Below are 17211 nucleotides of genomic sequence, written 5' to 3' on the forward strand. Positions count from 1 at the left end.
CATGTTTTGTTTGCCCGTGGGAAACCTTTTCTACAAGACCGAGAACTTTTGAATATACAGTACAACTTTCATGGCGTGGTTACCAGTTTTTGTTTTTTTTTCTTTTTTTTTCCATGATGGCTGTCCCGATGAGCTGTGTGTATATTATTGTAGATATTTAGCAAATAGAATCATGCTGGAATATAAAGGTAAAAATTAGCCTGTATTTTCTGTAATTCAGTCTGACACCTACGTATTTTGTGTGTTCCTTTTTATTAGGGTCCTGACTCTCCCATGATAATTGGAGAGCCTAAAAGTGACCTTGATGATGTTGATCCTTAAATACGTTCTCCGGGTACAAAAGGAGTCTTGTCGCGCTGTGAAATGAACGCACTTTCCGAACCACGAGTAATTTCACCTTTGCATTTCCACAAGAGGCAATGAACCGATGGCTTATACATGCCAAGAAGAGAAGGTTTTGTTTCCCTGTACACATACAACCAGGACTCTGCAGCCAAGGTCATTTTTCGGAACTGTCACAGCAAAGACGTTTTCATTTGCTGTGGTTTGACCGTAACCATGGATAAAGTATTTTTGTCAAGATTTTATTGAAAAACAAAAACAGCAAGTGGTTGACTTTTTTTTTTTTTTTTAATATGTGGACATCAAACGAGTGAATGTAAAATTGTTGCTTTTTTCTGTAATGCTGCAAAGAGATTTCTTTTGGTTTTATACAAAATAAAAAGAAGAATCGATCTTGACTGCATTAGGTGCATAGGGCAACTTTTTAATCTTTCGATATTGCTTAGGAATCTTCAAAATTATGTAAAAATGTGTGTAAGACTTAAAATTGCCTTGTAAAATATTAGTACCAAAATTAGTTTATAAAAAAAAAGACCTTTGTATTTAATATGTCTCCCAAAAATGGTATAGTGCTTGAGAATGTTTAACTTAATTTGCTGCCAGAGGAACCAGCATTTCATGGAGATCACGCATTCTGCAGGGTAAATTAAAAAAAGAAAGAATAGAGTTGGACAAATTATTTTTCAAAAAGGCCCCGAGCAACCGGACCGATTTTGTTAATACTATACTAGCCCCAATATTTTTTTCCTTTAGAGAGGGTAGATACAGTGTGCTGCACTGTACATTGGTTGACACAATGAGTACCAAATTGTTTATAATCTAACCTTTTATACCGAAGCAACAGAGGGCTAAAGTAAGCTGCCCAAGGTTACAAGAAGCTGGCACCCACTTCAAAGCTAGTATATCTGCCATTAGGCTGCCACTTCTCTGGTCTGTGAATAATCCGCATCTGAATTCTCCAATCAGAATGGGCAAAAAAAACTTGTTTAGTAGTTTATTACATATACATTTATAATCTATAGGGACAAAGTTGGTTGTCCATCTGTATCACAAGTACGTTTGCCCATTGCTACCACCTTCAGGCACCGGTTTGCAACTTTCCGTCAGCAAAATAGGTAATGTTGGCATGAGCAATAAAATGCTCTTTGTTGCCTGCAGTAATACAGGACAGTCCTGTAAAACCTCTAGCAGAAATTGACATTTGCAATTGACGAAAAAGCAACTGAAGCACTTTATCGTAGAATTCAGCAACACTTCGCATCGCTCCAGTTATCTTTATTCACACATGGAGACATATTGAATAAAATGTAGTCTTACAGTGACTCACAGGGCTTGCATCTGGTTTGAGTTTTCTGGGAATGTGTTTATATCGGTTGTTTATGATGAATAGTTTGAGTGCAGACCTTGTTTGGTTTTTGCAATAATATATAACGAAAGAATGATATCCCTCCAATTGTAGTTTCATTCGGCACCGCTGAATTTCAGCTCAGAAATAACTGGAAACTGTTTGGCCCCTAGAATATTATCAGAGCAAGAGAATTTAGGATGCAGTACAAGACTAATAGTGGAAAACCAGAATGGCTTATTTTTTATGTTTTGTGCCAATTGATTTTAATTCTTTGTATTGTATATGTTGCCATGTTTGATTTGCTGCACTGATCTGCTTTTGTTTTTAGACCTTTGCTGGGGGAAAGAACAACATGGTATATATTACAGGCTCATGCAGGACTGGGGAAGTTAATGATTTTGCCTTACGCCTTTGCCTGCTCTTAAAACATCAAAACGAACGGTTCCCTCGTGACTTTTACGTGCTGCAGCATCAGCTATTCTAGGCTCAACTCTGTGCTCCTTGCTTCAAAATACTGTGAAGCTGCATCTGTCCTGGAGAAGAATTTATTCCCATTTGTTTGAATGGAGCTGAACTCTTCTCCAGCATGGGAGAAAAAAGCATCACTGTATATTGAACAGGGACCAATGTTTTGACCAGCAAGGGGGTTGATCTACCTGAATGTAGAAATGTAGGCGAGTCGCATTCAGGCCCTCTTCTGTACAGTTTGTGAATGGTTAATCTATTAAACGCACAAAATAAAAGCGCAAGCCTTTTAGGATGTTAGAATACCCCATCTTTTTTTTTTATCAATTTGCCAAGACATGGGCACCACCAACCAAAAGTGCCTTTTAGTTAATTTTTTCTTTATCCACTGTTGCATGCAATTTAAACAGCGGTTTGGTGATTAGGAGCTAATATTGAATTAAATCATTTCACTCTTATTGCTCAGCAGTAGATACTGTTGTGCTTACTCTATTCAAACTTAGAGCTGGGCGTATGTCGCTGCTCCTGCAGTTCAACATGTCATTGTTTGTTTAAGCACTATTACATACACCATTCATTAGAAATGTGCCACATTCAGTCTTTCCCGTTTTGTGCAAGAACTAACTTTTTTTGAAAATTGCAAACTGTTATATTCAAAACGGCGCTCTCCCCCCTAGAGAAGTGACCCTAACCTGCAAAAGGTCCTTGATGTAGACTTCCCCTTGGCTCGAATGAGAAATTCTCACGCAGCAATATAAAACTGAATTTGTGGCAAATTTATAGGTTCAAATGCTAAAAAGCAAAACCCACAACTATTGTAATGAACAATATACATTGTTTTTCATTAGTTCAGTTAAAGGAGCTTATCTAAGTGACAGTGACTTGGACTGAGCTATAGTGCAATTTTAGAGTATTTAAAATTATGGCTATAATTGAAGTCCCATAAGAAATGACATCCTTAACATTTTTAATGTATGAGAGCTTTACTTAAGAGTAACATCCCCCCCACTCCCACAGGTTGTTACAGCCTTAGGAAGCTTGAGATTTTTTCCCAATGTATAGTCCCCCAAAAATATGCACCTGTCCTCCTTGAGTTGTGTGGAGAAAGTAATGGGATGAGGCTTAAGGGAGTTTAATGCTTTTTTTTTGTCTAAAATTGGAAATTAAGTACAACTACTGCAATACCGATGGTTTTTAGAAATGAGACTTATGTACTCTACAGACATCTTTATACAATTCCAGTAATAATGATATTGCCAAAATCATTAAGTAGAAGCTGCTTCCCTGGAAATATTACATTGGTAATGCATAAATAGACCTAGTTAAACCTTTTCACACCAGGTTAAATAGGAATGTACACTAGTTCCTTGGCTTGAATTGAGGGCCAAGGAGACAGTTGGAAGGTTTGTGTAAAATGATTAATACTTGTGGGGTAAAAAAAAGTGTATTCTTCATTGAAAGTATAGAAATGTGAAAACCTCCTGAGTCTCTTCATGATAAGAGACCTGTGTGGCTGAGATTTCTACAATAATTTCAGCTATAAAGAACTTGTGTACAGGCAGTCCTCGTTTTACAACGAATGGCTTATCCAACGCTATGCAATGCATACCTATGTTCATTTTTACACCGCCAAAACGGCTTATACAACGCTCTTACGACGCTTTGCAAAGTTGTTTGTGTATATAATATATTATACTATATAATATATTTATAATATATAATACAGTATATGCACTATATAATTTGTGTGCTGCATATCTTATTGTCTGCGTAAAATATTTGGTGTATTTTAGTGTTAAAAATGCCTTCAGGAACGGAACCTTTCATTTAAACAGTGTTCCTATGGGAAAACGTGTTTCGCTTTACAACGTTTCGCTATCCAACGCCATTTTGAGTAACGCAGTGTGTCGGATAACTGAGGACTGCCTGTACATTGCAATTCATTTAATCTCCTACAAATATTTTCTCCAGGACTTTTGCAGTTTTTGGAATTAAACTTGTATTACCATCTTATATATCACCTTGAAAGCTCTCTTCAAGGTTGCCTTCAGATTTACAAAATCCCACTTAGGTTGCAAATACTTTGCATTGTGTTACGTTACCTGGATCTTACCAAGCATTGTATGCCAATGTCCATGGCAAATGTTTGGCCTAGTGCTGTTTACCAAAAAGGTATAAATAGCAACGCTGCCATGTTTTTCCTGTAATTTTCAATATTTCACAATTTCCAATTTGTCTAGTAGCATGCATGACAACGGTTCTGGAAATACACAAAAGTACTATAGAAACACTTGCCTGCATATACTATATGTGCAAACACCTGAGGCTTTCCTTTGAAACTTGAACCCAGCCATGCTGTAATCACACCTTTTACCATTCTGTTATAAAGGAACAAAAAAGCCTCCTGCTAGCAAAGGCTTAGCTAATATTATTTTTTTAATCAGTCTTCCTTTGGCATAACAAGTTAGAAGTTACCCATACTGCAGCTGACCTTGCTATTAGGAATGTTGTCCAGTGACCATGAGCAACATCTGTTCCATTGTCTAAATAGAGCAAGACTTATTTTGGTTCCTCCAAAACAATATAAAAGTGCTATACTGGAGCACAGGATGCAGCTTTTCAGTGTTTATTTTGAATGGGTAATGGTAATGACAGTTAACACTAACTCTTTTTTATAATCATTTATTGCATATAAGTTAAGTTCTATCCACTATGGTTGTCCTGGAGAGATGAAGATATCCATTATAGCTGGGCATACAGCTTTGAAAACCACACACAAAAAGTACTAGTGATGTTTTGAAAGCCACCCCATCAAATTTATGCAGAACTGTTGACTCAAAGGTTTGGTAAGGGCTAACCATACTAAAATGTTGTACAGCTGTGTTGCTCGTGTTGGTTCAATCACATTCATTTTACAGTTAATGGCTCAATGAGGGAAATAACCCAGTGCATCCTATTACTGTACATGCACTTCTAGTTCTTTGAAGCCTTTTCCCCTTTATTCTTGTACTGCAAATTTCTGAAATGCATGTAAAAACATTTGTAAGAAGATTTCTTATTTGATAAATAAAGGATGGATGAATGAATGAAGTGTTTTGTCTTGCTGAATTGCAATCTAAAAAAAAACCCCATTGAGTAGCAATATCATGCTTTCTTACGTAAATACAGCTTTTAGGATCATACCAAGCAATTCTCCACAGCTAACTGGTATGACTGTCTAGGATCTGAAGTTCTCTTGTTGGCACACTGAACAGCAAGGCCATTAACAATCCATGCAGGATCGTCCTGGAACAGCGGTTAAATTATATAGTTTACCAAACATTGGCTTCTTGACTATACTACATATAGGTTATACTTGGTTAAGACCATTTACAGCAGTAGGAATAGCACACAATATGAAGTGAGCAGTTAAAACAATTTATTAAAAAAAAGCTACAATTTGTTCTATACACTAGTATTTACATGTTCCCATATGGAATACACAGGTAAAGTGCCACAGGTTAGTTCTGACTGTCAAACATCAATTTTCCTGCTCCAGGAAAGGGTCAAGGGAAGCCTGAAAGACATTAGAAAAAAAAAAAAAAAAACAACCCTGATCAACTTTGACAAATGTACAACCACAAACATCCCAAAACACAAACCATGTGCTGAAACTTCCATGGAATTAAGAATTAAAATCAGCACTTTAATTTAAAAAAAAATTTTTTTTATCTAGTTCATATCTCTCAAATGTCACAGATTTGGGCCTTTGAAAGTGGACATCTCTATTAGTTTCTTACTTTGTCATAACTGCCTTGTTAAAGTAAATAGCTGCACATTAACCCATTTTACATATGCATAACCTATAGCAGTGCTACATAACATGAAGACCTGTTTGACCATCACAAATTTAATTTCATTGGGACCTCCCATCATTCAGGGTCAGATGGAGGAGTTTACCTGTCGTAGTGCCCTCTCCTTCTGCAGTCTGGAGTAGAACTGGAGAACATATGGGTTGGCTCTCACAACCTTGGGGTCAAAATCCATAACTCGTAGGCCCTCAAGGCTGCGAGCCCTGGAAAGTGCTACATATGCCTGGCCACTCTCAAACACACGAGCCAAGGAGATCTCCACACAATCTAGGGACATTCCCTAAAGTAGAAAAATAGGTTAGAATATCAGCATCCATGTAGAGTTGGGACCTAGTGCCTACCTGACAGCAATAAGACATTTAACAATCAGATCAGCCCATAAAACATAAAGAGTAGACGAAGTTTGCAGTCCGAACAACACTTGTTAGAGCTCAGAAATTAACATTCAGACAAACTGACATTTAATCCATATTCATTTGCTGCACATTAAAGAACTTCTGGGAAATGGGGGTGTTAAACCACTTAATATGAAGATGAGAATTATTTTAAAATCTTGTTCTGGAACACTACAACATTCTTAGATATTATTTAAATGATGTAACCCAATGACCGGAAAGCTTACCTGGCTTTTATGGATAGAAATAGCCCAAGCTAATTTCAAGGGTAGCTGTTGCCGACTCAGATATATTCCACCATGGCCTTTGAACGCCCAGCGCTCAAGCTTTATAACCTCTACGACGCCACACAGGAACCGCACTTTGGGCAGAGCTGTAGAGGAAGGGTTTTGTATTTCACATCAGTTAGAGCTCATGACCGACTATAGCAATGTTGAAAAGATTAAATAAGAGTGATTTTGTTTTTCACGCTTCATATGAGGTTCCACCGACTGCTTTGAAGTAAAGGAAGTATCTATAAATTAGGAGCTCCTTGGTAGCCTCTTACCAACCATTAGTTGATAAACCATTATAAAACTACTCCCAGTTACCCTGCTCAACTCACCTTTACCACCACCTTCAAAGCCAATGACAACACCACGTGCTCCATTCACCAAACCCCGGGTCACATCCAGATTTTTGGCCAACATCACCTACAAAACATTTCAAAGCCTGCTAATGTCATGGGCTCCTCTTCAAGCTATGGTTGGACTTCATTCTTCAGAGGTGAGATAAATTAGAAATGGCAAATAGGGATAGCGATGGATACATTCCAGGTGCCCTACTGTGATTCAGCAATGTCCAGTCTCACAAGGCATCCTTCCTGGCATGTTATTTAATTCCTGATCTCATTGCAAGGCCCTCCGACAGTGAAGGGCTTTATCATCACACCGAATAACGAATGCCACCATCATTGTTGTAATCCTAAATTTGCTGCTCAGTCAGCAAAACCAGAAAATGCTGTTTTGGCATGAATATTCAACGTAACTTCATTACTATGGACAACTTCTGTACAGAAAGACCGTTCCTCACCTGAGCGCCTTTCTTCAGCTGAATTTGTTGGTTAACAGGACACTGGCTGTTTATGGTCTTTACTAGCATTGGGTCGCTGTCCAAAGCATCGTAGGTATTACTTTCTCCTGGAGGATACCAAATAAACTGTTTGTTTGTACACTTTAGGAGAAGGTGGTTATTATGTAGTTAATCCAGAGTAACACAAATGTTATGATTTTAATTCATGTTAATTCACCATGTCTTTATCTAGATGCTTGTTCAGTTTACTTTTCTTTGCATGTCAGAAGCAAGAAACGTCCATTTAACGGCCTCAAAAATCACTGCATAGTTCAGTGGAGGAGTTGTGCGTAAACCCGTTTTGAGCAGTTGTATCCACAGGTTACACAAGCCAAGTCTTTATAGACTTACCTGGTAACTGTTGTAATCGTCGCTCGTTGGTCAGCTCCACGTCGTCCTTGTGGGTGCACAGCCTGGTGGCCAAGATTCCATCCCGCTCTATTTTATGGTTGCTGGTCAGGACCATCTGTTTGGTAACTTCTTCAGTACATCTGGGAAGTGAGTGTAAATCAGACCAATAAGCCACCTGCACAGATGTTTGCTTAGAACAGGGGTGGGCAACTCCAGTCCTTAAGGGCCACCAACAGCTCAGGTTTTAAAGATATCCCTGCTTCAGCACAGCTGGCTCAGTCAATGACAGCCACCTGTGCAGAAGCAGGGATATCCCTAAGACCTGACCTCTTGGTGGCCCTTGAGGAATTGCTTACCCCTGGTCTAAATAGTTGTGAATGATATCAGAAACAACCTGCGCATTACACCCAATGTATAAAGATGCATTTGGTTTAACCTTTTTTTGCCAAGGGGCCGGCAACATTGTACAGCAATGCGTCTCAAGTGCCCAGACAGTGAACGTGTCAATAAGACAAGAGTTATGCATAACGGAGCACTGAAGAACACACTGGAACAACTGCAGTTTCATGCAATAGTTCTCCAAATACAATTTAACCATAAAAATGTATTGCAAGGTTTTTGATGATTGGTTCATTTCCAAAGCATAGTGTTTTAAGTCTCCAACAGAACCAAATATTTATTTTTAAAACATTGGGCAGGTGGGATAATCCTCTCTTTTTCAGGAGGAGATCTAGTTGTAACTACTGCCAGCAAAAGAGTATGAGGGAGAAGCTAGAAGGAAATTAATGTGCATCAGGCACACCAAAGACGTTCATTTATGCAGTATAGGAGATCTTTGGGATGCCTCACCTTCCCACACGCACAGCGTGCAAGAGCGAGATGAAGGTTCTGTCCGTCTGACGCTTCACTTCTGTTAATTCCATGTTTAGATGGATGCATTTCCTCCAGCTTTTTGCCTGTGTGAAAACATACACGTCATCCAGGGAATAAGAAACACGTACATGTCTACACAAGCGCTGCAGCCATCCATGGAAGGCAAATGTCACATTTTAAACACTGTAGTGACTACCAGAAGCCTTCATTGGCAGAGGAGATTAATGTGACAGTATAGGCAATATTGACCAAGCCGTCTTCTGCCATAAGTCACCTCCTACACTGGTAGACCTATTACAGCCCATGCAAGTCAATGGGGTGTAATGTGTCCTCCAGTACCAATAGGCATCTGGTTTAGTAAATATTAGGCCATGTGTTTTGTGCGGTTCTTACCTGGAAGCAGAACTTTGTTTCACTAGAGGCCTGAGTAACTGGTGGAAGCTGGAGGAAGTCTCCACAGATAATGAGCTGGATCCCTCCAAAGGGCTCATCACGACCACGGACCGCTCTGCAAGAATTCCTGCATGTGAGTTTGCAGTGTAACCAGGTCTACAAAGCCTTGTGCAATATTGTCTATTCTCACCTTCCATACCTCGCTCTTACAAGTAGAGCCAAATCAGTTGGAGAGTATTGTGACGATAGAGAGGATTTGGCCCGGGATTAAAGGGGTTACAACCCCATTTGTCCACCCTCTACTCTCACCTTGGAAGCAAGGGGTTAACTGGACTGGGGTCCGGTAATGTGGTTTTGCCTTGCTTCAGCCATCCAACTGTTTATTCCCCTGTAAAAATGTATTGTTTCTGGGCCAGTGTCTGCACCACACACATACTGGGGCTTAAAGGGTTAATAGTTGAATAGTGATTATAGCCCTTTGTTTAAGTTACCCTCCAAGATGCTGCCTACTAAATGCAAATGGTCAGGAGAGCAACCAAATGTTTAGGAAGCAGCCCCCTGATCAAAGGCTCAGCCACTCTACCTGTTTGCAGGAAGCTGGAGTGGGTTGTGAGCGTTATAACTCACACTTACAAACCATAGTATCCTGCCAGACCCCCCATGTGGTAGACTGGCCAAATGCCTCTGATTTAGGAGTGGGGCTACAGAATGAGTGACCTTATTAAATATAAGAATATTATGAGATGTCCTCGGCTGAACGTGCTAAAAGCTACATATGTGTATTTGTGGGACTGATCCGCAACTAACGGTTACAGACACCTGAAGTTTAGCCATTACTAAGAGCCAGATATTAATATCTCTCTTAATTTTAGTATTACACGGTAGTATTTAGTCTCATTGGGAGCGTCATGCGTGACGGAATGTATTAATATGTCTCGCGTGCCAGTAAGTACTAGTGAACTGAAGTTATGAAGTTATTAACAGTGTATATGGGATTTTGGTTCTGCTCTGAAAACTGCAGACTCCCATCTACTATGCTAATAGGCAGGAAGAGCATCCTGCAAGAATTAACATAGCCCGGTGATTAAAAAAAAGGTAACTGCCCTAATTTTTTATACTGGGGGCAAGAACAAAGGGGCTGAGTGTTTTTAAGTGTGATACTTCACACTTACAATGGAAGCCAAAATCTGCTTCAAAGAGATTTTTTCTAGCCAACTCGGCATCTAGGGTTAAGAGATGAGTTTGACATGGTATTTAAGTCAGAGTCACCCCTTACTCAAATGTCTTCATGCATGGTCTTCATGTGTCTTCATGATCTGCATGTATTGCTGTGATGTCAACATCTGAAACTGAATTATGGAAGAAATGGCCCATCCTGTATCCTGATGGCTTTTCTTGTCCTAACCTTTAAGTAAGTGTCCTTATTTTGTCTGTTATTTTTGTATCTCGTGTATTCACCTTTATCAAAGAATAAATTATATTTTATCATATCTAAGTCTCGTCCGGTTCAACCCAGTTATATCTTTGGTGGTGTATTATTAATAGCCTGTCACAAAGCTCCCGTCACAAGTATCCAACTGCTATTTACCTGGCAACAGTCTCCAGCTTGTCAAAGAACTCCCCTTCCACCATAGATATCTCATCGATGATCAGATGGCGGCAACTTATCCAGTGCTGACGTACTCCTGACCTGTTTGCCAGCTCAATACACTGACCCACCGGGGCCTTTCCAGAACCAATACCTTAAAACAAATGATGCACTCAACTTTACTGCAAAAGGCACATCCTGATTATTACCTTACCTAATCAAGTTAGGAGGATGGTTACCTGAATAGTCAAAAACACTACCAAACGTCTTAAGCAATATTACAGCATCAGATTCCATTACTGGAGTTGATAAGAAGGCAAACTATTGCCTTGGTCATATGAATTTTACCTCCCAACTTCATTGTTGTTACCAAACCTTGTTATGGACATATCAGTATTTTTTACCATACCATGGAACATCTTTCTGCTGCGGATGCACATATAGATTATAGAGAAAAGGAAGTGTGTGCCCACGTTCAGCACAGACCATTGTATGGTTATCCATACCTGCAAAAGCATGTAGTGTTGTCCCACCAATGTGACAGGCTGCTACTCCAGTACTTGCTGTGGCATAAGTGCTTTTGGGAGGCAGGGCACCAATAATCCTTTTCAACAGATAGGACTTCCCAGTGCCTGAAGAATAAAAGCACAAACATGTCACACTCTTACATATCCTGCTCTCTGTAGGATCATCTGCCTTTTGCTTCCAATGACTGTATTTTAGTGGAGAGTCTCGATCATTAATAGTGCTGTTTAGAGCGCTCCATTTCAAAAATTCATCGCAGGTGGTTTTACAATGGGAGGCATATTAGGTTAAGGTGTGAAAATAGCTAACAGTCAAACATTGGTGGATTAAGAAACACACAACCCTGAGGTCAATACCGGAATAGCCCTTTAGTGGACAAAAGTCCCAGAAACACATTGGCCCATCTGGCAGTGAACAGGTTAATCTGTCCCTTGTACAGGACACCCCAGACATTCTCCCCCCCCCCCCCACCCCCCGGAACCCAAAATAACTACATGCACATTGTTACTAACCCGCACTGCCTGTAAAGAAAACATTCTTTCCACTGAGGACTGTGCTCAGAACCAAGGACTGTTCGGTAGAGAGGCGGATCTGTGTGGGCATTGACAAGGTTGGCTTCTTGGAGGGCCTGAGAGCTGCAATCTGAGGAAGACACACAAGGTTTCAGTTACATTAGCTCAGACTTTGTACTCCTAAAATCAACGAGACTTAGAAGCTGTGCTTACTGCAGCAATCCTCACCAGAAGCTTATGTAATCTTTAAAGCAGCAGTTCAAGCTGCCGGTTAAACAAATAAAATAAATTCCATTCAATATGTGCATCAATACAATTCTACACACGGAAAAGTGATTACCTAAGTTGCCAACCGGCAGACGAAGATTCGGCACGGGGTTTCACTAAATGGCTGTCAGTGCAGCAGAAGAGGACCAAAGATGCAAAGTTGTGTGGTAAAGATCATGTGACCAGGCAGCCACTAGATACAATTGGTGCACTGCTAGAGAGGGCAGGGCTCAAAAAGGGGTGTGCCAGAGCCTGTTTCAGAAGAGGAAGGGGATGTGACTTTGTAAATGATTGCTATAGAAACAAAAAAATGCTTGTTACATTATAATACGTGTTTTTATTAATGCTACAAGTATTTCCTCATAGTATAGAACAGATGTATTAAAAAAAAAACATGTATGATATTGCTTGAACTGCAGCTTTAAAGGGAGAACAGGGTTTCTAGTGTATATAAAAAAACAAAAAAAACAATGGATTTTCTTCATCTCTAGCCTTTAGACTGCAAATGGCTTTATGGAAAGTTTCATTTTAACCTCCCGAACATTATTATTTCAAACGCTTATATGAACTGGACAAAGCATCGGAATATCAAAAAAATAAATCAAGAGGAGATCTCTTAAAAAAAATAATATGAAATGCAATCATATGTCAATCAGTGCAGATAATGGCTTTAAGCAGAGTTTACACACAGGACACAAAGCTGCATGCACAAGCAGCACAGCGGATCCACTTTCATCAATATCATACAGATCTCTTCACCAAGCTCACTGTTCATTTTCATAGGGGGTATATCCTGAATATGAATTTCAGGTTATAAACCAATATCCCAATTCTATTTCTGCTTTAAAAGAGTTTACTAGAAAGGTAAATTAGGTTCTGACCATTAGTGTCCGGCTCAAGTAACCACTCAGTACACACAAGTGGAAAAACTGTTGTGGGAAAGGACATATTGTGGCATTTATTCTGCATGGGCCCACTTTATTATCCCCAGGTGTGACATACAACTCTATACAGTTATTTTTTCTGCTGATAACACTGGGTCAGTAGGTGTGGACAGTGAAATGCACATACATACACCAGAGACTCAGTACTGTATTCATTGGGACTATTATAGCTAGCCCTCAGCGGGACGTCTGCCCCCATCTTTTTATTTATTTTTTAAGATGTTACATATGGTTTAGAGCTGGAGTGGCCAACTCCAGTTCTCAAGAGCCACCAACAGCTCAGGTTTCCACGATATCCCTGCTTCAGCATAGGTTGCTCAGTCTTCGACTGCACCACCTGGGCTGAAGCAAGGATAACCTGAAAACCTGACCTGTTGGTCGCTCTTGATGACTGGCGTTGGCCACTCTCGGTTTATATTTGAATGCCTACATGACTTACTGGGCAGTTCTCGGAGGACTCAGTCCTGGCTCGTTTCTGCGGGCATCTGTTCACACCTTTAGCTCCCCTGTGACCCAGTCCCTTCCCCTTGATTGGAGTCTCCTTGTTGGCCTTGGCACGCAGCTCATTTGCCTGCTGCAAATCGCGTGACTGCACTGGGCTGATGGTTTCGAACACGCGTGGGAGCCCAGAGAGAAGGCGGGTGCGCTCGTTGACCGGCTTCTCGTTCTTCCCAGCTTCGTGCTTAATCAGGAGGGTTTTCATGAAGTGCTTCAGCGAGTCCAGTGGGCAGTTGGAAATCAACAGCTGGATATTCTCCGGGACCAGCAGGATCGAGCTTTTCCCATCCAGGATAAAGCGGGTAAAGAGCCGAATCTGCTTCAGGACAAAGCTCTGTGGGAGCTTCCCATCACTCACCTTCAGCACAAGCTCACGGAATTCATTGCGTCCGAGGGTGATGAAAGCATTGCGGATCACTTTGCGCTTCGTGGCCTGTCCACAGGTGTTCAGATACTCTAGAGTGACGCTGCTCTGGATCTCTGCAGACAGCTGTCCAGCCAGCATCTTATTCCTGAAACCAGCAGGTGACACCTTAACCCATTTTGTTAGAGGATTTACCCCAATTTACAGATGTGATAATTTTAAACAGTTCTTCTTTGAGGTATGCCCAAACATACTGCAGTATGTATGCAGTATGATACTACTGTCTCTGTACGTTCTCCCTACCTACCAATTAGACTGTAAGCTCCTCGGAGCAGGGACTCCTCTTCCTTAATGTTACTTTTATGTCTGAAGCACTTATTCCCATGATCTGTTATTTATATTATCTGTTATTTATTTGATTACCACATGTATTACTACTGTGAAGCGCTATGTACATTAATGGCGCTATATAAATAAAGACATACAATACAATATAACCATTGGATGCTTTGAAAACTCTGATATTTTAAGGCATAAAGCACACCCAAACCAGCTACTGTACATTCGTATAGCAACAGCAATCAAGAAATTGACTAAATCACAACCCACCTCATTTCTATGCATTGCTTAACATGTTAACAGGGTGGCAATAAAAGCATAAATAACACTTTGATCATAATGAGTGGCAGTCCCTTTATATTTCATATCTCCCATCCCAGTAGAGAGCATGATAATAAAACAGTTATCTTGTTAGAGCTGATTCTGGTAACCTAGAGCCAGGTAATCACATTACCCTACAATTCATACCATCCAGCACTAAAAGTTTTATATACTCAGTTTTATATTCAAAGTTGTATATACTTAGCATTGATTTGGGAATTATTATTATTATTATTTTAAGAATTAATTAACGTGAAATCGGGAAACTGATGCAGAAACAAAATAGAAAAAGTGTCTGAAATTAAAATGTTGAAAGGGACCTTTTAAACTGCCCGAGGTATGAAGCAATCAGTGTTTTAGATCACATAGCGCTTAGTCCCCTCTCTAACTGCCCAGGGGCTCTTACCCGAATCGGGGCTCCAGGTAACACGCTGCTGATTTTACACCCGATTATCTATCCTCTCCCTTTGTTGATCCGATTGTGTTCGGGAGACTCTCTAGGTAGCGCCAGGAAAATGATGCCGATCTCTAAAAATCCATCAAACCTCACAATGCAAGTGAAGCTGTTTTTTAAATTTGCCGGGACAAAGATTCACCCAATCAGCACCTAGACATTTAATAAAACAGCCAATCATCGTTCGGTGACGTCAAAGACTGAGCCGGTGTGACCGACGTTATTTTGTCACGTGGTGTGTGCTGAATCCACAGAGGCCATGTTTCTTACGGGCAATTTAGATTATTGCCCTCACGAACTAGCAGCCTAGTTTTTATATCTGCTGTGCCACTACCTTTGTTTTATGTCCTGATTTATATTTTGTTTCATTGAATTAAACCTTGCTTTATGCTATAAATAAATCTAAGTTCAGAATGCAATGACATCAATTTTAACCTCCAAGTACCAGCATCAGTGAAATTCAATGGCTTTAGATATTTTACTGTAACATAACTGATTTCCATCAGCCTAGAACACAGTATATGCTGAAAATCTGACTCCAAATGGGACAGACTAAAATGCACTCACAGCTAATCAGTGAGATCTGACATGTCTGCACAATGTAGGCTTCCTATGTTTATGGGTTGTATTGTTCCTTCATAGCTTATATTTATAGGAGATAGGATCACCACCTGGGACACGGCACATACACAAACCCACAACCATATATTGCTTTAAATTCTTTAACAGGAAATCCTGCCTCAAAATCACTTGGTGGAAAACAGAGTCTTCACTGCCGATTTTGTTTGTGTCTGGCAATAACATTGCAAAGTAAACAGTGTAAAATATTGTGATCAATAGATAAACCCCTTAAAAAACGCAAACACACACACAATTGGGAAATTAATTGGTTCTCTTCTCCCAAACAGCATTATATCTGAGGCTCTTTAATGGAATATTTTTATAAAAATATTTCCAGACTACAACAGAATTTGAAATGATTCACAAAACTGCACTTCTAACAAAGCGCTTTTAGTCCTGTGTCTGTAAGCCTCCCAACATAACATAGGCTGCGTCCCCGCTGGCGCTGACTACGCTAATGCTTGAGAGCGGTGACGTCACCAACTCTCTAAACATGAGGGCCGGATGTCCTGTCTATTTTGCAAGTGAACGCGTGGGGGCATGTTGAGAGCGCTTCACTTTTTTTTGTTTTCTCAAGCGCTAAGCTTGGGAGAGCGTGCGTGCCCGCGCAGGGACGTGATTATTAAGATTCCAATAAGTAAAAGCGGCAAGCGCACAGCACACTAAGCACCAGCAGGGATGTCTTAGGCTGGGGCCATAGAGGGGTGAGGAGTTCGGAGCCGTGCTGAGGCTTGCCTGCTGAAATCTGCGCGATTTCATGCCCATGCAGGCGAGCCAGCGGGCGCGATCGGAGGCGGAGGGAGAATGAGGGAGGCGGGGCAGTGACGTCGCTGGGCCAATCACCCGCGACACACCGACGTCAAGGTGCCGCGACGTTGACGCTGCTCCGCGCTTATTGGATGTTTTCAGCCGAGAGCGCGCTGAAAAACAGCTTGGCTGTCGGCTGAAAAATCCAGCGCCTCAGCACGCCTGCGGACGCTCGCGTGAGCCCCCTCTCAAGGCATCCTCATTGAGGATGCAGGGGCTCAGCGCGGAGCGTCCGCACGGCTCAGCGCGGCCTATCCTTCTATGGACTCGGCCTTAGATTGTAAACTCTTTGGTGCAGTTTTCCTTTGCCTTGTGGTGTCATTTACCTATTGCGCTTATTCCCATTGTTTGAAATGTGTATACCTTCTATTGTAATTTTGTAAAGTGTTGAATATATTGCTAGCGCTATATAAATACGATATATAACATACATACAACAGCTGAACACCACATAGTGTAAAATAACAGACATATTGTTGTCACTGTGCATACATTTATTATTTATTTCAAATCACAGGATCAGGATGGATTCTTAATGACATTTTGGGATCACTGAAAAATCCCTCCATTTCTGCATCTTGCAACACTGCAGGACCTACAGCAGAGGTCTCCAACTCTGTCCTCAAAGGCCATCTTTTATGGCTATCCCTGCTTCAGCACAGGTGGCCCAATCAGTGGCTCAGCCAAAGACTGAGCCATCTGTGCTGAAGCAGGCATATCCATAAAACATGGCCTGTTGGTGGCCCTTGAGGACTGAGTGTGAGAGCCCTGACCTACAGTAAGCACTGCATCTCCCAACCCGGAAGTTCAGCCAGCTCAGGCATCGCTAGGGCAGCTGCGCCG

The 17211-nt window shown here is 40.8% G+C and overlaps 2 protein-coding genes across 3 annotated transcripts in view; one reads left to right on the forward strand and one right to left on the reverse strand.

Annotated features, from left to right (window-relative positions):
* The window catches only part of USP24 (ubiquitin specific peptidase 24), a 101139-nt gene extending 95898 nt beyond the window's left edge, over window positions 1–5241 (forward strand). For both annotated transcript variants that reach the window (XM_075616049.1, XM_075616048.1), the window contains exon 67: window positions 259–5241. In XM_075616049.1, coding sequence (XP_075472164.1) covers window positions 259–321 — 63 coding nt within the window. In that variant the 3' untranslated portion in view covers window positions 322–5241. The remainder of the gene's footprint in view (window positions 1–258) is intronic.
* PIF1 (PIF1 5'-to-3' DNA helicase) lies at window positions 4629–15110 on the reverse strand. Its single transcript, XM_075616050.1, has 13 exons — window positions 14893–15110; window positions 13404–13974; window positions 11754–11883; window positions 11223–11348; window positions 10717–10870; window positions 9129–9243; window positions 8712–8818; window positions 7863–8002; window positions 7473–7579; window positions 7006–7093; window positions 6629–6774; window positions 6095–6286; window positions 4629–5711 (listed from the first exon to the last, which is right to left on the reverse strand). The coding sequence occupies exons 2-13, from the start codon at window positions 13965–13967 to the stop codon at window positions 5676–5678; spliced, it is 1905 nt and encodes a 634-aa protein (XP_075472165.1). The 5' UTR covers window positions 13968–13974; window positions 14893–15110; the 3' UTR covers window positions 4629–5675.
* Between the last annotated feature and the right edge of the window lie 2101 nt (window positions 15111–17211).

This window comes from Ascaphus truei, chromosome 10 (genome assembly GCF_040206685.1).
Source record: "Ascaphus truei isolate aAscTru1 chromosome 10, aAscTru1.hap1, whole genome shotgun sequence".
Taxonomy (NCBI): Eukaryota; Metazoa; Chordata; class Amphibia; order Anura; family Ascaphidae; genus Ascaphus; species Ascaphus truei.